Source organism: Monodelphis domestica, chromosome 3 (assembly GCF_027887165.1).
Source record: "Monodelphis domestica isolate mMonDom1 chromosome 3, mMonDom1.pri, whole genome shotgun sequence".
NCBI classification, from domain to species: Eukaryota; Metazoa; Chordata; class Mammalia; order Didelphimorphia; family Didelphidae; genus Monodelphis; species Monodelphis domestica.
Genome location: NC_077229.1, coordinates 457,069,013 through 457,088,777, shown reverse-complemented (window position 1 = coordinate 457,088,777; position 19,765 = coordinate 457,069,013). Strand labels below are relative to the sequence as shown.

The 19,765-nt window shown below is 35.3% G+C and overlaps 1 protein-coding gene across 5 annotated transcripts in view; it reads right to left on the bottom strand.

Moving 5' to 3' along the window:
- The window catches only part of ATG10 (autophagy related 10), a 409,500-nt gene that overhangs the window by 108,738 nt on the left and 280,997 nt on the right, over positions 1-19,765 (bottom strand). For all 5 annotated transcript variants that reach the window (XM_007487365.3, XM_007487366.3, XM_056824607.1 and 2 more), the window contains exon 4: positions 7,789-7,927. In XM_007487365.3, coding sequence (XP_007487427.1) covers positions 7,789-7,927 — 139 coding nt within the window. The remainder of the gene's footprint in view (positions 1-7,788; positions 7,928-19,765) is intronic.

Genomic DNA, 19,765 nt, shown 5'->3' with positions numbered 1-19,765 from the left:
ATGAAAAAATATTCACCAATTAAATCAATATTGTGAAATAAGATCAATAATAGGAAAAATATAAATTAAATATAAATATAAATTCTAGGGTTTCATCTCAGAGTAACAAAGATGATAAAAGAAGAAAATTACAATTATTGGATTGATAGGAAGAGGAAAAGCACGTACAATATATTATCAGTAGAACGGTGAATTAGTTCAATTAATCTAAAAAGCAAATTGAATCAATACCTCTAAAGTCACTAAAATGGGAATAGGTTTTGAGTAATACTATAATTAGGCATGTATTCCTCACAAAACAACAAAGATATGGAAAGAATCCATGTGTACAAAAATAAATTCATGAATTTTACTCAATTTAATTAAATTTCCCTAATTTAATTAATATTAAAATGAACTATAACTGTACAATAATAAATGAAAAAAGGGTTGACTACAGGGAACTCTTAGACCTTTATGAACTGATTCAGAGTGAAATGAGCAGAACCAGAAGAAAAACTTTTATAATAACTATATAAAGGAAATAATTTTGAAAGACTATTGCTCATCAATTCAATAACAAATCATCACTCTAGAAGACAAAGTAAAGCATGCTTCTTATTTCTAGATAAAGGCAGAGGAATGAACCAAATACTAAATGATATATACATTTCAAAACACAAGAAACGTGAATTTGCTTTGTATGACTGCTAATTTGTGACAATGATGGATTTGATTTTTGTAGGGCAGAATTTTAGGGGTGCCTGGGGGAAAGTGATGCTGATACAAAAAGAAAGAAGAAAAAAAGGAAAGATCATTATTGAACTTTTAAAAAATACAAAAGACTTAAACATAAAGAAGGAAACCATAAGTAAATTGGGTAAACACAGAATAGTATACATGTCAGACCTTTGGGAAGGGAAAGACTTTAAAACCAAGAAAGACATAGAAAGAGTCACAAAATGTAAAATAAATAATTTCGACTACATCAAATTAAAAGGCTTTTGTACAAACAAAAGCAATGTAACTAAAATCAGAAGGAAAACAACAAGTTGGGAAAAAATCTTCATAAAAACCTCTGACAAAGGTTTAATTACTCAAATTTATAAAGAGCTAAATCAATTGTACAAAAAATCAAGCCATTCTCCAATTGATAAATGGGCAAGGGACATGGATAGACAGTTTTCAGATAAAGAAATCAAAACTATTAATAAGCACATGAAGAAGTGCTCCACATCTCTTATAATCAGAGAGATGCAAATCAAAACAACTCTGAGGTATCACCTTACACCTAGCAGATTGGCTAACATGACAGTTATGGAAAGTAATGAATGCTGGAGGGGATGTGGCAAAGTAGGGACATTAATTCATTGCTGGTGGAGTTGTGAACTGATCCAGCCATTCTGGAGGGCAATTTGGAACTATGCACAAAGGGCGATAAAAGAATGTCTACCCTTTGATCCAGCCATAGCACTGCTGGGTTTGTACCCCAAAGAGATAATGGACAAAAAGACTTGTACAAAAATATTCATAGCTGCGCTCTTTGTGGTGGCCAAAAATTGGAAAATGAGGGGATGCCCATCAATTGGGGAATGGCTGAACAAATTGTGGTATATGTTGGTGATGGAATACTATTGTGCTCAAAGGAATAATAAAGTGGAGGATTTCCATGTGAACTGGAACAACCTCCAGGAAGTGATGCAGAGCGAGAGGAGCAGAACCAGGAGAACATTGTACACAGAGACAAACACACTGTGGTATAATCGAATATAATGGACTTCTCCATTAGTGGTGGTGTAATGTCCCTACACAATCTGCAGGGATCAAGGAGAAAAAAACACTATCCAAAAGCAGAGGACAAACTGAGGGAATAGAAACACCGAGGAAAAGCAACTGCCTGACTACAATGGCTGAGGGGACATGACAGAGGAAAGACTCGGAGCGAACACTCTGATGCAAATACTAACAACATGGCAATGGGTTCAAGTCAAGAATACATATGATACCAGTGGAATCACGCGTTGGCCACGGGGGGTGGGAGGGAGGAAAAGAAAATGATCTTTGTCTTTAATGAAAAATGCATGGAAATGAACAAATAAAATACTATAAAATTAAAAAATAAAAAATAAAAAATACACACAGAAGAGATAAGTTGACAAAAGAACTTGGATAAGAAGGAAAGGGTACTTTTTATAAATTTTAATATACATTTTTAAAAATAATAAGAACAAAATCGAGACTCACAGTTTCATATATAATCCTCCCCCCCCACTGTATATAGAAATATTTGGTATCTGTGGATTTTAAAGTTAATAATTAAAAGAAAAAAATTCAAATCCACAAGATCCTACCATCTTTCTAGCTGTGGTCCTGTATCTCTACTTAATATAAGGAAAACCATTAGCATAATTATATCAATACAAAAGTAACAAAAAAACATATGATTTTATTAACAGATGCAAAAAAAAGATTTTGACAAAATACAACACTCATCCCTATTAAAAACACTGGAAAATGAAGGTGAGGGGGGTAGCTAGGTGGCTCAGTGGATTGAAAGACAGGTTTAAAAATAAGAGATCCTCGGTTCAAATCTGGATTCAGATAGTTCCTAGCTATTTGACCCTAGGCAAGTCACAACCCCTAGTGCCTCATCCTTACTTCTCTTCTGCCTTGGAATCAATAATACACAGTTGATTCAAATACATAAGGTAACAGTTTTAAAAAACAAACACTTGAAAGCATAGGTCTAAATGGATTTTTTCCTAAGAATGATAAGAAGTATAAATCTAAAATCATGAGCAAATGTTTGTAATGTGGTTAAGTCAGAAGCCTTCTCTATAAGATCAAGAGTAAAAAAAGGTTGCCCATTATCACCAATATTATTTAATATTGTATTAGAAATATTAGCAATAACAATGAGGGAAGAAAAAAATTGAAGGAATCAGAATGGGCAAAAAGGTAATAAAACTATCTCTTTTCACAGACAATATGGTGACATATATATATATATATATATATATGGAAACTTCTAGAGATTCAGTTAAAAAACCAGCTGAAATTATCAATATTTTTGCAAAACTACAAGATATAAAATAAACCTACATAAATCATCAGCATTTCTATATATCACCAACAAAGTACTGAAAGAAGAGATAGTAAGAGATAACCCATTTAAAATAACTATAGATAAAATAAAATACCTAGGAATATACCTACCAAAACAAGCAACATGAACATAATTACAAAACATTTTATACAAATAAAGTCAGATTTAAATAGTTGGAGAAATATTAATTGTTCATGGGTGGACAGAATCAATACAATTAAAATGACAATACTACTTCAACAAATCTACCTATTCAATGCCATCCTAATCAAAATTATTTTACCAAATTTATCAAATACAAAATTATTTACCAAAAAATTTATCTTAATTAGCTAGAAAAAATGATAACCAAATTCATTTGTAAGAATAGGTCAAGAATATCAAAGAAATTAATGAAAAAAGGTAAAGGAAGGAGGTGTAGAAGTATTAGATTTTTAAACTGTATATAGAGCAGTAATTATTAAACCTATCTACTACTGGCTAAGAAACAGAAAGGTAGATCAGTAAAACAGAGCAGATATGCAACAAACAGTTGTAAAAGATTATGGCAATCTTAAGTGTGACAAAAGAAAAGATCAAAGTTTTGGGATAGGAATTCATTACTTGGTACAAATTGTTAAGAAAACTGGAAAGTAGTCTGGCAGAAACTAGATATAGGCCAAAATCTTTCTATATATATATATATATATATTTTTTAAACCCTTACCTTCCATCTTTGGAGTCAATACTGTGTATTGAGTGTTAAGGGCTAGGCAATGGGGGTCAAGTGACTTGCTCAGGGTCACACAGCTGGGAAATGTCTGAGGCCAGATTTGAACCTAGGACCTCCCATCTCTAGGCCTAGCTTTCAATCCACTGAACTACCCAGCTGCCCCCCCCCCCCAATCTTACAATATTTGCCAAGATAAGATATCTAAAGGAATACTCAACCTAGATATAAAGGGTGATGTTATTAGCGAATTAGGAGAACAGTGAACATATTACCTATTAAGATTTATAAATAGAAGAATTTATGAATAAACAAGATAGAAAAGCATTGTGAGATGTAAAATGGATAATTTTCAACACATTGAATTAAAAAAATTTTGTAAATGAAATTAATGTAGTCAAGATTAGAAGAAAAGCAACAAATTGAGGGGGAGGGATTTATAGCCAACTTTTCAGATTGAGGTCTCACATATAAAATACACAGAGAACTTTATCAAAATTTTAAGAATTAGAGTCATTCCCCAAGCGACAAATTGTCAAAAGATATGAATAGTAAGTTTTTGAATGAAAAAAATCAAAGCTATATATAACAATATGAAAAAAAAGCTCTAAATCTCTGAGGTATCACTTCACACCAATTAGATCGGCTAATATGAAAGAAAAGGGAAATAATAAATGTTGGAAGGAATACAGGAAAATTTGGGACACTAATATATTGTTGGTGGAGCTGTAATCTGATCCAACAATTTGGAACTATGATCAAAATACCCTTGGACCTATCAATAGCATTACTAGGTCTATATCCAAGGGAGACAGAGAAGAGAGAGAAAAGAGAGGAGAGGGGGGAGAAAGGGAGGGAAAGAGGTGGGAAGGGAGGAAGAGAAAAGGAGAGAGGGAGGTAGGGGGAGAGAGAGGGGAGAGAGAGAGAGAGAGAGAGAGACAGAGACAGAGACAGAGACAGAGACAGAGACAGAGACAGAGACAGAGACAGAGACAGAGACAGAGACAGAGAAACAGACTGTCTTACCTGCCTAGTTTTTCTCTTAGCTTACTTCTTTTGTTTCAGGATCCTCTCAGCTACTGTATTCTGTTATTCTTGAGTTAGCTTCAGAAGAGCGGTTCTGAACATTTTTGGGGGGTCAGGGGACCCTTTGTCAATCTATTGAAACCTATGTACTCTTTGTCAGAATAATGTTTAAGTAATTGAAAAATGCTAAATTTAAGTTTGAGATTAAAGAAAAATAAGATATCACCCCATCCCCACAGAATCTGTGGACTCCAGGTTAAGAAACTCTGTTTTAAAAGGATTTGGACTTGGCTGAAATCTTTCAGGTTCTCATCTTTACCAGAATAGTTTAGCCTTTTAAAACCATATATTGTCTGAAAACAAACTATAAAAAAAAAAACAAAAAACTTCTATTGGGATCAGTAAGAAGGGTGTCATAATAAAGATTCCTTCTATAATCCAGTCTATCTGATGAATACCAATACATGTTTGACTTAGACTGAACACATGAACATTACAGTACTTTGACATGATTGTGGAGAAATATCCAGAGAAAATAGGATCATTTAAGTGTACTAACAATCAAGTACAAGAGAAATTTCAAACATTTGCCCCCAGAAGGTTGAGATGCAATGAATAATCTGTTAAGCCAATAAAGTTAGCCTCATTTCAGACGATTGATGGCAATACTAATTAGTTTTAAATTTTCAAGTCCAGGACACACAAAAGATCTAGACCTCTCATTAAAGGAATGCATTAAGGGAAAGGGAAGGTGGCCACCTTGGAGGAATCAGAGAAGGTTATTCCCCTATTTGCTAAACCAAAGGATGCATGGAGCAGCAGCAATCAGTTAACACAGAAACATAAACAGATTGGTATGATTTAAAAATCAGGAATCCAGAGTAAAGGGCAATCCATTTTTAGAATATTGCCCAGATTGATCTTCAGGTTAGGCAAGGTTGAGGAGAAAGGAGAAATTATTTACATATGTTAAAGGGAATGACTATTTCTTCAATATTTCTCCATGATAAAATATGTTATATGCTATGCTTAAGAAAAGATAAAGAAAAAAAAGAAATTAGGCATTTCAGGAATCTGCATAAACACTAAATATATGCTTTGAAATGAAGGGAAGATAACTAATAGCCATCTTGTGCTGTGCAGAACAAAAAAGAGAATAGAATACTTCCAAATAAAAGAAATTACTTGAATGGTTCATTCCTATTAGACATGACTGAAGGGCATTGTAAAATTGCATAATGAGAAACCAAGAAGTCTCATCTTGTTCTAGGAAAGAGAAAAACATGATTGTGAAAGGTATGAGAAAGTGTAAAAATATAATTTAAAAATGCAATGGTACTAGCAAGAACACTTACTCTTCTGCACTGTGAGGGGAGCTGTTGGCACATATCAGGGAGGAGGGAGCATGAGCTCAGCCACCAGCTTCTGCAATACCCACTTCCAGCTAGAAGCAGTCATGTTTCAACACCTCCGATTCCCCGATGCTGACAAGCTAAACAACTTGTTTTGTCTCTGGGAGCTCTTCTCTGGTGATTAACTGCTTATGGTGAATACTAATTACATGGAAGTACAGTACTGTGGCAACAGCGCCCTACTTCCCTTACCTTCAGCCCCAGTGCTCTTAGAGATACAGAAAGCGCATCCAGAGGCAGGGCATCGACAACCAGAAAAATGCTATTTCTCCCCACTAAATGGATTTTCCTCCTCTTCCTACTGCAAGGTAGTGCAACTTACTGACAAGAAAGCTTCTTTAACCTTTTGACTGCAACTCAAATATAATTACAACAGGGTGAGCATTTTAAATGATTGTAATAACCAGAAGGGTAACTCTGCAGCATGGAGTCTGTGAATTAGTGAACTCTTATTGTGTCCTCAATTCCCCACGTCCCATGTTGAAAATTTACCCCAAATTGTCACTTCTTAGAAACTGCACCTCAGATTAAAATCTTCTCACCAGGGAGTCTATAAGAATTTGTTCTCGTGTTTTAAATCCTAAGTGCTTGTTAAAACGCCAACACTGCAAAATTAGAGACCATTAAACAATATAAGGCAGCAAGTGATTAAATCTACCAAACACACATTCAAAGCAACTTAAGCTACTTTTTAATTAAAAATAAAATATCACTGGCTAAATTCAGATGTCTTAGTTATCCAGAAAAAAAAAAGTTAGAAGGCTGTTCAAAATGCAAAATACTCCTGATATTGTCAGGTATAAGATACAAAAGGGGGTAAGGGGTAGGGATGGAGGGATAACTCTCCCTTTCCTCCTACTAGGGATATCACATGGCTGACCTGTTTAGTCTGTGGACATCTAGGAAGGAGTGAAGGCAATGCTGCAGGATGAAAAATCCATGTGGCTGCTGATTAAATAAGCTTTATTAAGAGAGGCCTCTGAGGAGGTATATTCTACCCTTCTGGCAGGGAAGTGACTTAAGTAATAGCAGCAGAGGTAGCTAAACATTGAGTTACTAGCTCTAATGATAGGGGGGAGAAAAGGGGAAAGGGAGTGGGGGGAGAAAGTTAGCAGATATTGTAAAAAATCACTCAAAAATGATAAATCACTGAAATTAGCAAAATAATAAAACCATCATTTGCTTTTAAGTTTATTAAATAATGTGGGCTACAAAGTATTTCTCCTCATAAAGTTATAGTTAAACATTGTAGCTTTAAGTTGTTTCTACTTGTTTAAAGTAAAGAAAAATGGCCAGGAGGCTTAGTCAGCCACAGGCAGGATGCCAACAATCTCAACATCAGACTTTTTCATGCTGAGATGATATCATCCACTCTGAAGACCTGATATTCATTCTTTCTGAAGCATAAGGAAATTTATCAGTAAAACCTTTCCTGATCCATAGTTTCCTTATTGTTAGGAATATTAGTGACTTTCTTGATGATTACTTTCAAAATCTTTCCTTAATAATTTATTTAAATGATAAGAATATGATCTTCACTTCAGGTGTGGTCTTACCTAAAAAGCTTGCCCTAAAGTACAGTACAGGCACTTGATAGCTACAGGAGTACAAGACATGGTACTCATATCGAATCACTTCTGATGCTGTAGAGATCCCAGCCACTTCAGAGTCATCAGAGTAGAGCTCAAAGTCATCCTGAAGGAGAAAAAAACCAAACAGCCAAATGTCAATCAAAAGTAGATGAATATGGTGGGGGTGGATGCCAGTGATGATGCTGTGGTATTTTTGGTTGCTTAACACAAGTAAATATGGGCCAGTAAAATAAAGGAGAGGCATTCTTCTGATTAGAACTTAATGAATGAATTAGAAAACATTAGCACTATATAATTCCAGACTACTTTTTCATTACTAAGGGGGTATGCTATAAAGAAAAAGAAAAAAATACATTTAATCTGAAAATCTTGTTGGCACAAGTTAAACAGTAAGAGAGCTACAAAAACTATCTTCTTCTTTACCTGTTATGTATAAAAATGCCTGCCAGTTGGGCAGGTAGCTGAAAAATAACCTTTAAGTGTCTACTGTGCTTGCCAAAAGTTCATTGCCTGTGAGAAGAAAAGTTTCCACTTCCATTTTGAGTAGGAAAGTAGAGTTTCTAGACACATTTCAAAAGCAGAGATGAATCTTTTTTATTTGTTATTACATATCATCAGCACACAATTTGTTACCATATATCATCAATAATTTATCATATATCATCTATTTCTATAGCCCTTAATTCATAATGAAGTAGGTGACTGTTGTCAGACTAAGATTAGAATTTTATGATTAGGTATAAATGGATATTTAGCAGCCATATATATTTTTATACAATTCTACTTACCATTTATATTTTAATTTTAGATGAGGAATGAATTATAGAATTTCCAAATTTACCTTTTATTTTATGTAACAGAATAAAATCAATGGAACTGAATCATATTTTCCCCTTCCACATCCCATTTACATGTCTTCATTCTTTTTTGTTTTTAAAATCCTTACCTTCCACCTCAGAATCAATACTATGTATTGGTTCCAAGGCAGAGGAGCAATAAGGACTAGACAATGGGAGTTAAATGACTTGCCCAGGGTCACAAAGCATTTGAACCTAGGACTTCCTGTCTCTAGGCCTGGCTCTCAATCCACTGAGCTACCCAGCTGCCCCAACATGTCTTCATTCTGAAGAATTCCCTTGAGAAGTAATAATGTGGTAGAGCTAATATATCCTTATTCTTTTTCAAATGTCAAAAAATGTCAAAAAAAATCAACAGGTGATTAGAAAAACAGCACAAGGGAATATATATATATATATATATATATATTTAATTTGAACATTTTTATCTAATTAATTAATTTAGAATATTTATCCATGGTTACATGATTCATGTTCTTTCCCTCCCCTCCTCCCACCCCCACTCCTATAGCCAACAAGCAACATGTGTCATTGATCAAGACCTATTTCCATATTATTAATACTTGCATTAGGGTGATCACTTAGACTCTAAGTCTTAGAGATGACATCCCCAATCATATCCCCATCGACCCATATGATCAAGCAGTTGTTTTTATTCTGTGTTTCTACTTCCACTGTTCTTTCTCTGGATATGAATAGTATTCTTTCTCATAAGTCCCTCAGAATTGTCCTAGATGATTGCATTGCTGCGAGTAGTAGAGAAGTCTACTACATTACATTGTGCCATAGCGTATCAATCTCTGTGTACGAGGTTGGTTTTGTACCTTTCACTTTGCATCAATTCCATGAAATTCCTTATGTTCATTATTCCTTTGAGCACAATAGTATTCCATCACCAACAGATACCACAATTTGTTCAGCCATTCCCCAATCAAAGGGCATCCCCTCATTTTCCAATTTTTGCCACCACCAAGAGTGAGGCTATAAATACTTTTGTACAAGTCTGTTTTCTACAAGGGAATATTATGAGTGTTAGCAATCTGAAACTAGGCTTCATTCTTAAATAACTAAAGCCATCTATGCCCATATCCAATCCTTACTGTCTCTTATTATTCATCATTCACAATAAAATAATTAAGGTATTTTAAGAAATAATAATTTGAACACTAAACTGCTTACCATATATTTTGACTGCTCCAGCAACAGATTTATCAATTAAACAAAAAATTAAAATGTTTAGAGAAATATCATGGCATAGTTGATAGAGGACCCAGTTTTGGAGTTGGGAAAACCTGATTCAAATGCTGCCTCTAATTCATACTAGCTGTGTGACCTAATCTCTCAGGCTCCAGGAAAATAAATTCCATAGAGGAAGTTCCTGAAGTACATCAATGGATAGAGTTTACACACTGGAAGCTCTCTGGATGGATGAAATCAGAAGTATGGCTACAATCCACCTTGCCAACCCCAAGGAAGAAAAAAAAACAGAAATTTCTGTAATGTAGTAGGTAAGGAGCAAAGCATAGATAGAATCCCATGGCCTAAAATTAAACATAAAAAAAAAAACTGGTATAAAAATGATGGAAACTCTAAAGAATGGATTTCTCATGTCACAAGTGCTGAAGAGAAAAAAGTACAATTCAAAGAAACAAGTGTGGATGCACTGAGAACTCATTAACCAACAGAGATTTTTTTAAAGTCATATATAGAGACTAGAAGAAAGTACAGATAATAAAAAAGAAAAACAAAAGAATGGCATAGTCCTGTAAGAGCAATGGTAAGGATTCCAAAGCTCAGAATGAGTAAGCACTGAAGATAAATGCTGAGAAGTAAGGAAAGTTTTTTTAAAGCTATATTAGGATTAAGAAGAAAATGAAGTAACAATTCCACTGCTCATAATAGATTGGATGACGGTAATGGCAAAAGAAGAAGGCAGTACTGTTCAACTCTTATCTTGTTACTTTTCTCTTTTCTAAGGAAAGTACCTTTAACCTGTAACGGGTATAACAAAAATGGTCAACATGGAATTGAATCCCAAGATAAATGTGAAGAGAGCACCTAGCTAACTTTCATGTGGTTAAGCTGCAAAACCCATCATACTTTGTAAGAAAGTTGGGAAGATAAAGCTATATGAGAATAGAATTATTTGGATTCAGAAAAGCGTCAATAACCATATTTAACGAATAATCATTAATAGGCTGATGTTATCTTAGAAGGCAATCTAGGGAAAGCTCTCAAGAATATATCCTTTGCCTTTTTTTTTCAGTGCCTTTATAAATGACTTAGAAGAAGGCAAAAATGATGTGCTTATCAAATTTTAAAATGCTCCAAAGCTGAAGAGATAACTAACATATTGGTATCCAACAGGTTATAACAATAGGCCAAATCTAGTAAGAAAAATTTAATAGGGAAAGATGTAATGTCCAATTTACTTGAGTTTTAAATAATCCAACGACATGAAAAGAATTAGGAGGGATGAGAATAGATACCACATTGTGTTTAGAAAATTGTTTAGGGTGGGGAGAGGATTAGTGGACTTCATGTTCAATATGAGTGACACCATGTGACAAGTAGTCCTAAAAGTCCCTGCCCTAAAAGTAGACTGATTTAAGAGAGGCACCACAATATTCAGAACAAGGAAGAACATGCTAGTTCCACAATACTTTGACTGGACAGAGCATATCTGGAGTATTTTGTTGAATTCTGGCCATCACATTTCAGAAAGGGCATACACTAACAGAACATGGAGTACAATCTGAGAAAGGTGACAGGGATGATGAAGAGACTGGGGATTATTCCAAAGGAGAAGTGGTTGAAATGTTTATGTTTGCATTGGAGAAGAGAAGAATTAGAAGTGGGAGGGGCATTATAACTAATTCATCTGAGGGTTGTTATATGAACAAGGCATAAGACTTGCCCTATATGACCACCAAAGGCAGAATTAGGAGCAAAGAGTTGAAATAGTAGAGAGGCAAATTTCTACTGGGTCCTAGGGAAAACTTTCTAATACTTAGAGCTGTCAAAAAGTTGGATGAGCTGCCTCTGGAGAAAGCATATTAACCCTTAGCTGAGGTCTTTGATAGGAGGCTGGATAACTACTTGTCAGATATGTTACAGAGAGAATTTTTATTATTTCTAAGTGGACTAGATGTCTTATGAGGTCCATTATAAATCTGACAGTCTGTGATTCTGTGAAATAAAACTCCAAGATATTGAAAGACAGCATATTGGAGAAATGGTGGTGGTGGGAATTAAATAATTTTCATTTGACTTAATTTTAAAATTGCAAGTACCCTTGAGAATTCTGTAAGAGTGTAAGTTAAAGAAGTGCTACTTGTATTGGGAGAAGCTGTTTCCTCATCTGGGAGTTCTCTCTCAAGCTGAAATTATAGGTCCAATATCTATTTTTACTTCCTCAGATTTTAAAATACAGGCATCTCTTCCTTAATATAAATTCTCAACTATGTTATAAATGTAAGCAACTGATTAAACAAGTCACAAGTTTACTGTAAGAAAGAACCTCCTAGAGTTTTGTAAAAATGGAGACTTGAATCCAGGACTTCAATCCCCAGAAGTTCTTGTTCCACTTCTCCAGAATGCTTTGTAATATCACTGAATTCTAATCTGGGTCGAGATCGAGATGGGGTATTTAACCTGATTGGAAAGGCTTCTGGACCTCTCTTTGCTTTCCTGTTTCCCCTTGCAAGCAGACAGGTCTTTTTCATGATGTAGGTGAGGTTGTCTAGGCCTCTCTCTGGCCTAGACACGTGCTTTTCTTATTCTGTATTTTCTTTAATCCTTAACCTTTAATAAACCTCATAAAAACATAATACTCCTTGCAGAGAGAAACTAATTTCTACCTTGCCTCAGTTTCCCCTAATTTTTAATCTTTACAGTTGGGAGGACTTGTATTTAAATCTGATCTCAGATACTTCCTAGCTGGGTGACCTTGGGCAATTTCTTTAACCCCATTACCTAGCCCATACCACTCTTCTGCCTTAGAACCAATACAAAGTACAAATTCAGGCCTTTACCACCATTTTTCCTGGATGACTTGTAAAAACCTGAGTTGTTCTTTCTTTCACTGTTTCCTTTCTCCCATTTACCCTCCACACAGCTGCCATCATCATTTTCATTAGTGGCAGCAGCAACAACAGCAACAGGAAACATGTATTAGGTGCTTATCAAGTCCTATGCCCTATGCTATGTCCTGGAAATACACAAAAAGTCAAGATATTCTTCCTCTGGCACAGGTTTGCCCAGCTCACTCCATAGCCTAAAAGCTTTCTGTGCCTGCTCTTTGAATTTGAGATAAAATGCAAATCCTATAGGATGGTGTTTAAGGATCTTCACAATATGGTTCATATTTACCTATCCCATATTATTTATTACTTTGTACACCTTTTACACATTCATTAGCTAAACTGTACAATTAACCCATTCCCCAAATTTATTGTTCCTTTTCCTGTCTCCATACATTCACATGAAGCATCTCATATGCCTGATATGTCTTCTCTTCTTCTCATTTGCACTTTTCAGAATCTTTGGAGTTTTTTCCAAAGATTAATTCCAATAATGTTACCCCTATTGTAATGATTAAAATTGGGGGGGGGGAAACTGAGGCAGGTAGAAATTAATTTCTCTCTGCAAGGAGTATTATATTTATAGAGTTTTATTTAAGGTAAGGAATTTAAGAAAATACAAGTAAGAAAAGCACATGGGCTGAGAGGCCCATTTAACCTCACCTACATCATGAAAAGACCTGTCTGCTTGCAAGCCAAAACAGGAAGAGCCCCAGTAGCCTTTACAGCCAGATTAAATAGAAATTTTTGACCTCGCCCAGGTGGAAATCTCAGTGAGATTAGAGGGCATTCTGGGAGCTAGCAAGGACTCCTGGGGATTGGAGTCCTGGATTCAAATCTCCATTTTTACACTATAAATATTCCCTCATCCTCCCTCTCTATTTCAAGTAATCTTATATTATACTTATTTGTTTTCAGTAGATGTATATAGTAACTTAAAGGCAGGGACTATTTTCATTTTGTCTTTCTTCCCTAGGATTTAATACAATTTCTCCCTTGCACATATTCTTGATTATATTATTGTTATTTCTATTACATTGAAACTCAATATAATGCTAATCTTGATACAAGGTAAATTTATTGAGGACCCAAGGAGGTAGTTAGTTCTAAGGCACAGAATTTAAGACTACAGAGGCTTCAAAACTGTCACCAATAGGACTATTCCTATTATAAGTACTATCAACAGTAATACACTTGCCCCCATCAAAGAGAGAGGATCACAGAGGAGGCTCTAATTCCGCTACTAATATATTACGATTACTAATAATAAAGTAACAAAGGAGAAGCAATCTAATATCATCACAGACAGCAGGGGCTCCCCCAGAGAGGAACAAAATAACAATTCCCAAGCAGGAGCAAGGAAATGTTCTGCAGCCTGGGATATTCAGAACAACACAAAGGATACAGGTAAATCAAAGTTAACCAGCATATATCTGGTGATGCTCTGGGTGTTCATTAACTCCATCATGGTTTCTAGACACTACTTTCTTTAAGAACATTGTACACAGAGACTGATACATTGTGGTACAATCACATGTAATAGACTTTTCTACTAGCAGCAATGCAATGATCCAAGACAATTCAGAGGAACTTATGAGAAAGAGCGCAATCCACATCCAGAGAAAGAACTGTGGGAGCAGAAATGTAGAAGAGAAACATGATCAATCACGTGGTTCAATGGGGATATGATTAGGGTTTTCATGTTAAAGAATTGCTCTACTATAAATATGAATAACATGGAAATAGGTTTTGAACAATGATGATAACCCAGTAGAACTGCTTGTTAGCTCCAAGAGGGGGAAGGAAGAGAGGTGGGATCATGAGTCATGTAACCATGGAAAAATATCCTAAAATAAATAAATAAATAAATAAAAGAAAGAAAGAAAGATAGTTCAGGAGATAGCATTTGTCTGGTGCATTCTGAGTGGATGAAAAAGCTTCCTCTCATTGTGTGCCCTGAGACAATATGTTTTCTGGCAAGAGCATAATGTTGATTGGTCATGATGGCACAAATCTTGCTTAAGAAAGCATTATTTTTCTGGAGAAAACCATAAGCAATTCTTTGATAGCTGAAATCGCACATTTTGTTGACTGAATCTCTAGTTATCAGTATCAAACAAGGTATTAAAACAGGGAAACATACATACTAAATACCTTCACTATTGTCATGGATGATGCCCATGAAATTTATTATGTGTTGATTCATGGATTTAGAGCTGGAAGAGAACTTAGAGGTCATCAGGCCCAGCCTCCTCACTTCATTTATCTATTTTCAACTCCCTTGTATGATAGATAAGGAAACTCTAAGATAGAGACAAAAAGGACTTACTCAAGGTATTAATAGCAGTCTGAATTTGAACTAATGTTCTCTAAGTGCAAATGCAGAGGTTTTTTTTCATTATAGCATACTGATGGAGGAGAAATTACATCAAGATAACAAAGTCCTTCGTAGGTTCTTATTTTCAAGTACTGACTACATCAAGTCCAAGAATGTCATGGGGTATCCTCAATGAGATCCACAGCCATTCAAAGGAGCTAGTTTAGTAACCTGTTGTGGGAGATGGATTGGAGTAAACTCCATGAATTGTGTGTGGAGCCCTGAAAGAGACCACTGAACAGAGCAGGTGCTGAGCCTCCATGACCATTTTCAGGAGAACACTTGCTGGGATGATACATGACAGAAACTGGGAGGAGGATATAACAGAAGACCCACTATAAACCCCAAAAGAGCCATTCAGTAGACTCTAAAGGCAAAGGTAATTCCACTCTTAATCTCTTCTTGTCTCCTGAATAGATAAGGAATGTTCTTTGGCACCTCCTTGAGAGGCGGGGAGAAAGGATAATTTTCTCTTTTCTGTGGTAGTTGATTACATATGGTAGGTAGCTACAACCTAGAGTCCTCTAGATAAACCTGAGTCAGTATTTCAAGGTCCTGACTCCCCCCTTTTTTCCCTTCTGTGAGCAAAGTGGCCAAATAACAATCCAAAATTGGACTCTTCCCGACTATGAATCAACCTTTTGAGTTCAAGGAGTCAGGATATTACATCCCTCAATCATTGCTGACTATCCTACAATCACTCTTGGAAGAGAAGATAAATATTAACAAGATGAGAAGCCCACATTGGCTTATCATAAGACAATGATGGGATGAAGAATGAAATAAGAAGCAAGAGAACATTATATATATCAACAGAAATATTGTTTGAGGAATGACTTGTATATGTCCATTTCCAGAGAAAGAACTAATAAACAGAAACAAGCAAGACATAGTTTTATATAAAGATAATATCTTTTTGTCAAATGATGCCATCTCTAATGGAAGGAGGGTGGGAGTTTACTGGGTATTTTAATGTAACAAATTAATAAAAATTTAAAAAACATTTTTAATATTATGTTTTAAGTAATGTAAGCAAATAACTCTCCTATATCTGCTTTATATTATTAACTGACTACTTTTATACCAAATTTTAGATGAGTCTAAACATGAGCCAAATATAAGCTTTAAGTGACTTGCTCTGGGGTGGCAGCAAAAAAAGAGACAATTAGAAACATATAACCCTTCTTTTTTAGAATCTAGGCATCACCAATACTAAATCAGGTACTTGCATAAGCCAAGAGCTAATAGCTCCTTCATTTAATTAATTAAAAAGTATTTTATTAAGTGCCTACTTTATATCAGGCACTGGAGATAGGATAAAGAATGAAACAATCCCTGCCCAAAAGGAGCTTACATTATATTGCAGGAGAGAAGTACATACATAAATATATATGTATATATATATATAGCATAAATATGAAATGAATAAATACAAATATATACAAAGTAATTAAAATAGTTTGGAACAGGGTTAGTACTCCAGCCCCTCAGCCCAGTTGGTCTATTGTCATAAAACCACAAGGTAAAAACCTTCTGACTGAAGAATGCTATTACCTAGATTACAGCAAGAGTTGCATGGCCAACCCAGACCCCAATGGTGAACAATAAAATGGGCCTAGCATAGAATAGGAGAAAGAGAACAGACTTGTTTGCATAGGAAAATTGCACAACCCTTTCAATCATCCCAAGTCATTCTCTGACAAAACAAAGCCCCCCCAAAAATTTAACACCAATATTCTCCAATATTCTTTGAGGGGAAAATCACAGAAAGCCATAATCCCTGAAGAATACAAATTGTGGGTGATCCAAAAGATAATGAAGTACACACAGCACATCATAAAGAAGGTGTGTGATTGGAAAAGGAAAGGGGCTAGTCAAGAAATGAGAGCAAGAAATAATATATGGAAGCCTGAGTACTGCATTGTTAATTTTTCAAATATTAAAAGACCTAAAAGCAAGGCCCCTGTCCACCAGTACATTAAATAACTTATGAATGGATATGGATAAGAATCACACAGAATGAGAAAGCATGGATGGATTGTGATCTGTACTTTAAATCAGAAAGAACTATACTGATGAGCCATCAAAATATCCAGGTATTCTGGAGAAGAATCTGGAGAGTTTAGAAATTCCTCCATCTTTGCAAGTCAAGCTAAATTTTTCTCACTTCCTTTTTAGTATTTCTTCTATTTCCTATATAACTGTGGTCAAATCCTCAAGGGGATTCAGTTTTCTCAGCTATAAATTGAAGGAGCTAGACTATATAATCTTGTAGGTCTAAAGGCAATGAGCCGGTAGTGTTTGCACTAAAAATAAGCAAAATTTACAGAATAAGGGCTTTGAAAATTAGATATCTCCTATAAAAATGTTAATTAAAGGAAAAATATTTAACCTGGTATTCTATGTCAGAAATTATAAAGTATGTTTTAATTCAAATTTCCTTTTTTATGTTATATAATTTATAACTATTACTCAGGTTTACCATTTTTTACCTTCATTGGTTATTGGATTATATGACTAGAAAGGAACAATTGCCAACTTTGTTAAAATTATGAAACAAAGTCTTATTGTTTTCTCACTTACTTTATTTGATATATGCTTCCCCAAGATCCTAAAACTGCCTTTCCCTCAACTCCTTCCTCCTTCTCCCAAGACCCCAGACTTTTGAGTCTATTCTTTCTAGCCTTTTGGGGGTGGTGGGGTGGTGGAAGGTTCTCTTCTATCACAAACTGCCCTAGTCTATCTCACCTACTGACCAAACTGGAAAAACAATCTGATAAACAAATCTTTGCTAAAGTATTCAAGACTGATAAACTTAATACTATAAGGTCAAAGGCATTTGCATTTAACAAAAGACACTTAGAGATGCAAAATGAACCCCCAGAATACAGGAGATACTTTTAAGCACCTCTCAAATTATGCTATCCAAACCTATGGGTAGAAACGGCCTTGCAAATGTTTATTTTTCCACTGTCTTAAACAATTTGAGAAAGTTAGTATGTATTGAAGACAAAGGAAAATATATTTGTTTTTAAAAGCTTCCAGAGATGAAAATTCCAGAAGCAACTGGAAAATGTCAATCTTCCATGAGGAAATTATTCTTTATGCTGCATTTTAAACTCTTTTCACTTGTTTTATCCTTGATGTGGTCTTTCCTGTCTATAGAATAACTATTTGAAGACAATGGTTGTCTTCAATCAATCAATCAACATTATATAGCAAGTATTTATTATATATTACAATATAATAAATAGTTATTATATATTATTATTATATAAAGATGTATTAAGTACTTACTATGTGCTAGGCACTATGCTAAGTGCTGGGGATACAAAAAGAGGCAAAAAGTGCCTGACTTCTGGGAGCTAACAATCTAATGGGGGAAACAACAAGGCAAACAAATATATATAAAGCAAGCTATATACAGGACATGGAAATACTTAACAAAGAGAAGATGCTAGAATTAAGAGCAGTTGAGTAAGGCTTCCTGAAGAAGGTGGGATGTTACCTGGGATTTAAAGGTAGCCAGAAAAGTCAGTAGTCAGTGAATGCCTTGAGAAGTCAGAGCAAATAAATACCTAGAGCTGAGAGATTAGAGTTCTTGTTTGTGGAACAAACCAAAAGGTCACTATCAAAGATCAAAGAGCATCTGTTGAGTAAGGTGTAAGAAGGCTGGAAATTTGAAGAGGGCTACGTCATGAAGGGCTTTGAATGCCAAACAGAATATTTTGGGGTTTTTGCTCCTGGAGGCAACGGGAAGCCACAATAGTTTACTTGGGGAGGAATTAAAGGGGGAGGGACAAACATCTATGATCAGACCTTTAGGAAAGGAAATCATGGGCTTTAGGAAAATAATTTTAATGGCTGAATGGAGAATGGATTGGAACAAGGACAGAGAAGGCAGCCTAATCTACCAGCAAATGCTATTGTAGTAATCAAGATGTGAAGTGATAAGGGCCTGCAAGAAGAAGGAAGGGGACAAATTTGAGAGATGTTACAAGGATCCTGGAAACAGCCTGGATATGGGTATGACAGAAATTGAGACTCCAGGATGTGTAAGCTACAGGTCTGAGAGAGCAGGAAGATGGTATTGCCCAGTATAGTAAGAGGGAAGGGGTGTGTGTGTGTGTGTGTGTGTGTGTGTGTGTGTGTGTGTGTGTGTGTGTTGGGGGAGTTGTTGGAAGAAAAATAATAAATTCTGCTTTGAACATACTGAGTTTAAGATGGCTAATGGACATCCAATTTGAGATTTATATCAGCAGAGAGATTGGGGCAGGAAAAGTAGATTTGAGGATCACCAGTAAAGAGATGGTAACTAAATCCATGGGAATTGATGAGATCATCAAGTAAAACAATATAGATGGAGAAAAGGGCCCAGGATAACCTGGGTAATAGAGGGAACAAGGAGATTGGAGGCTAAGATATTTCTATACCAAGTTCAGACACTAGCAAATTGTGAGAACAGCATAAGAAGATTAAGGGCTTCCATTCCAGCAAAGTTGTGGAATGCCCAATGCACCCCAGTTTGCAAGGTCTCTGGGAAATCATAATTTAGAAATTGCCAAGCATGTAGTCTGCTCCCCAGAATGAAAAAAGCAAACTTTTCCCCCTCCCCAAATACTAGA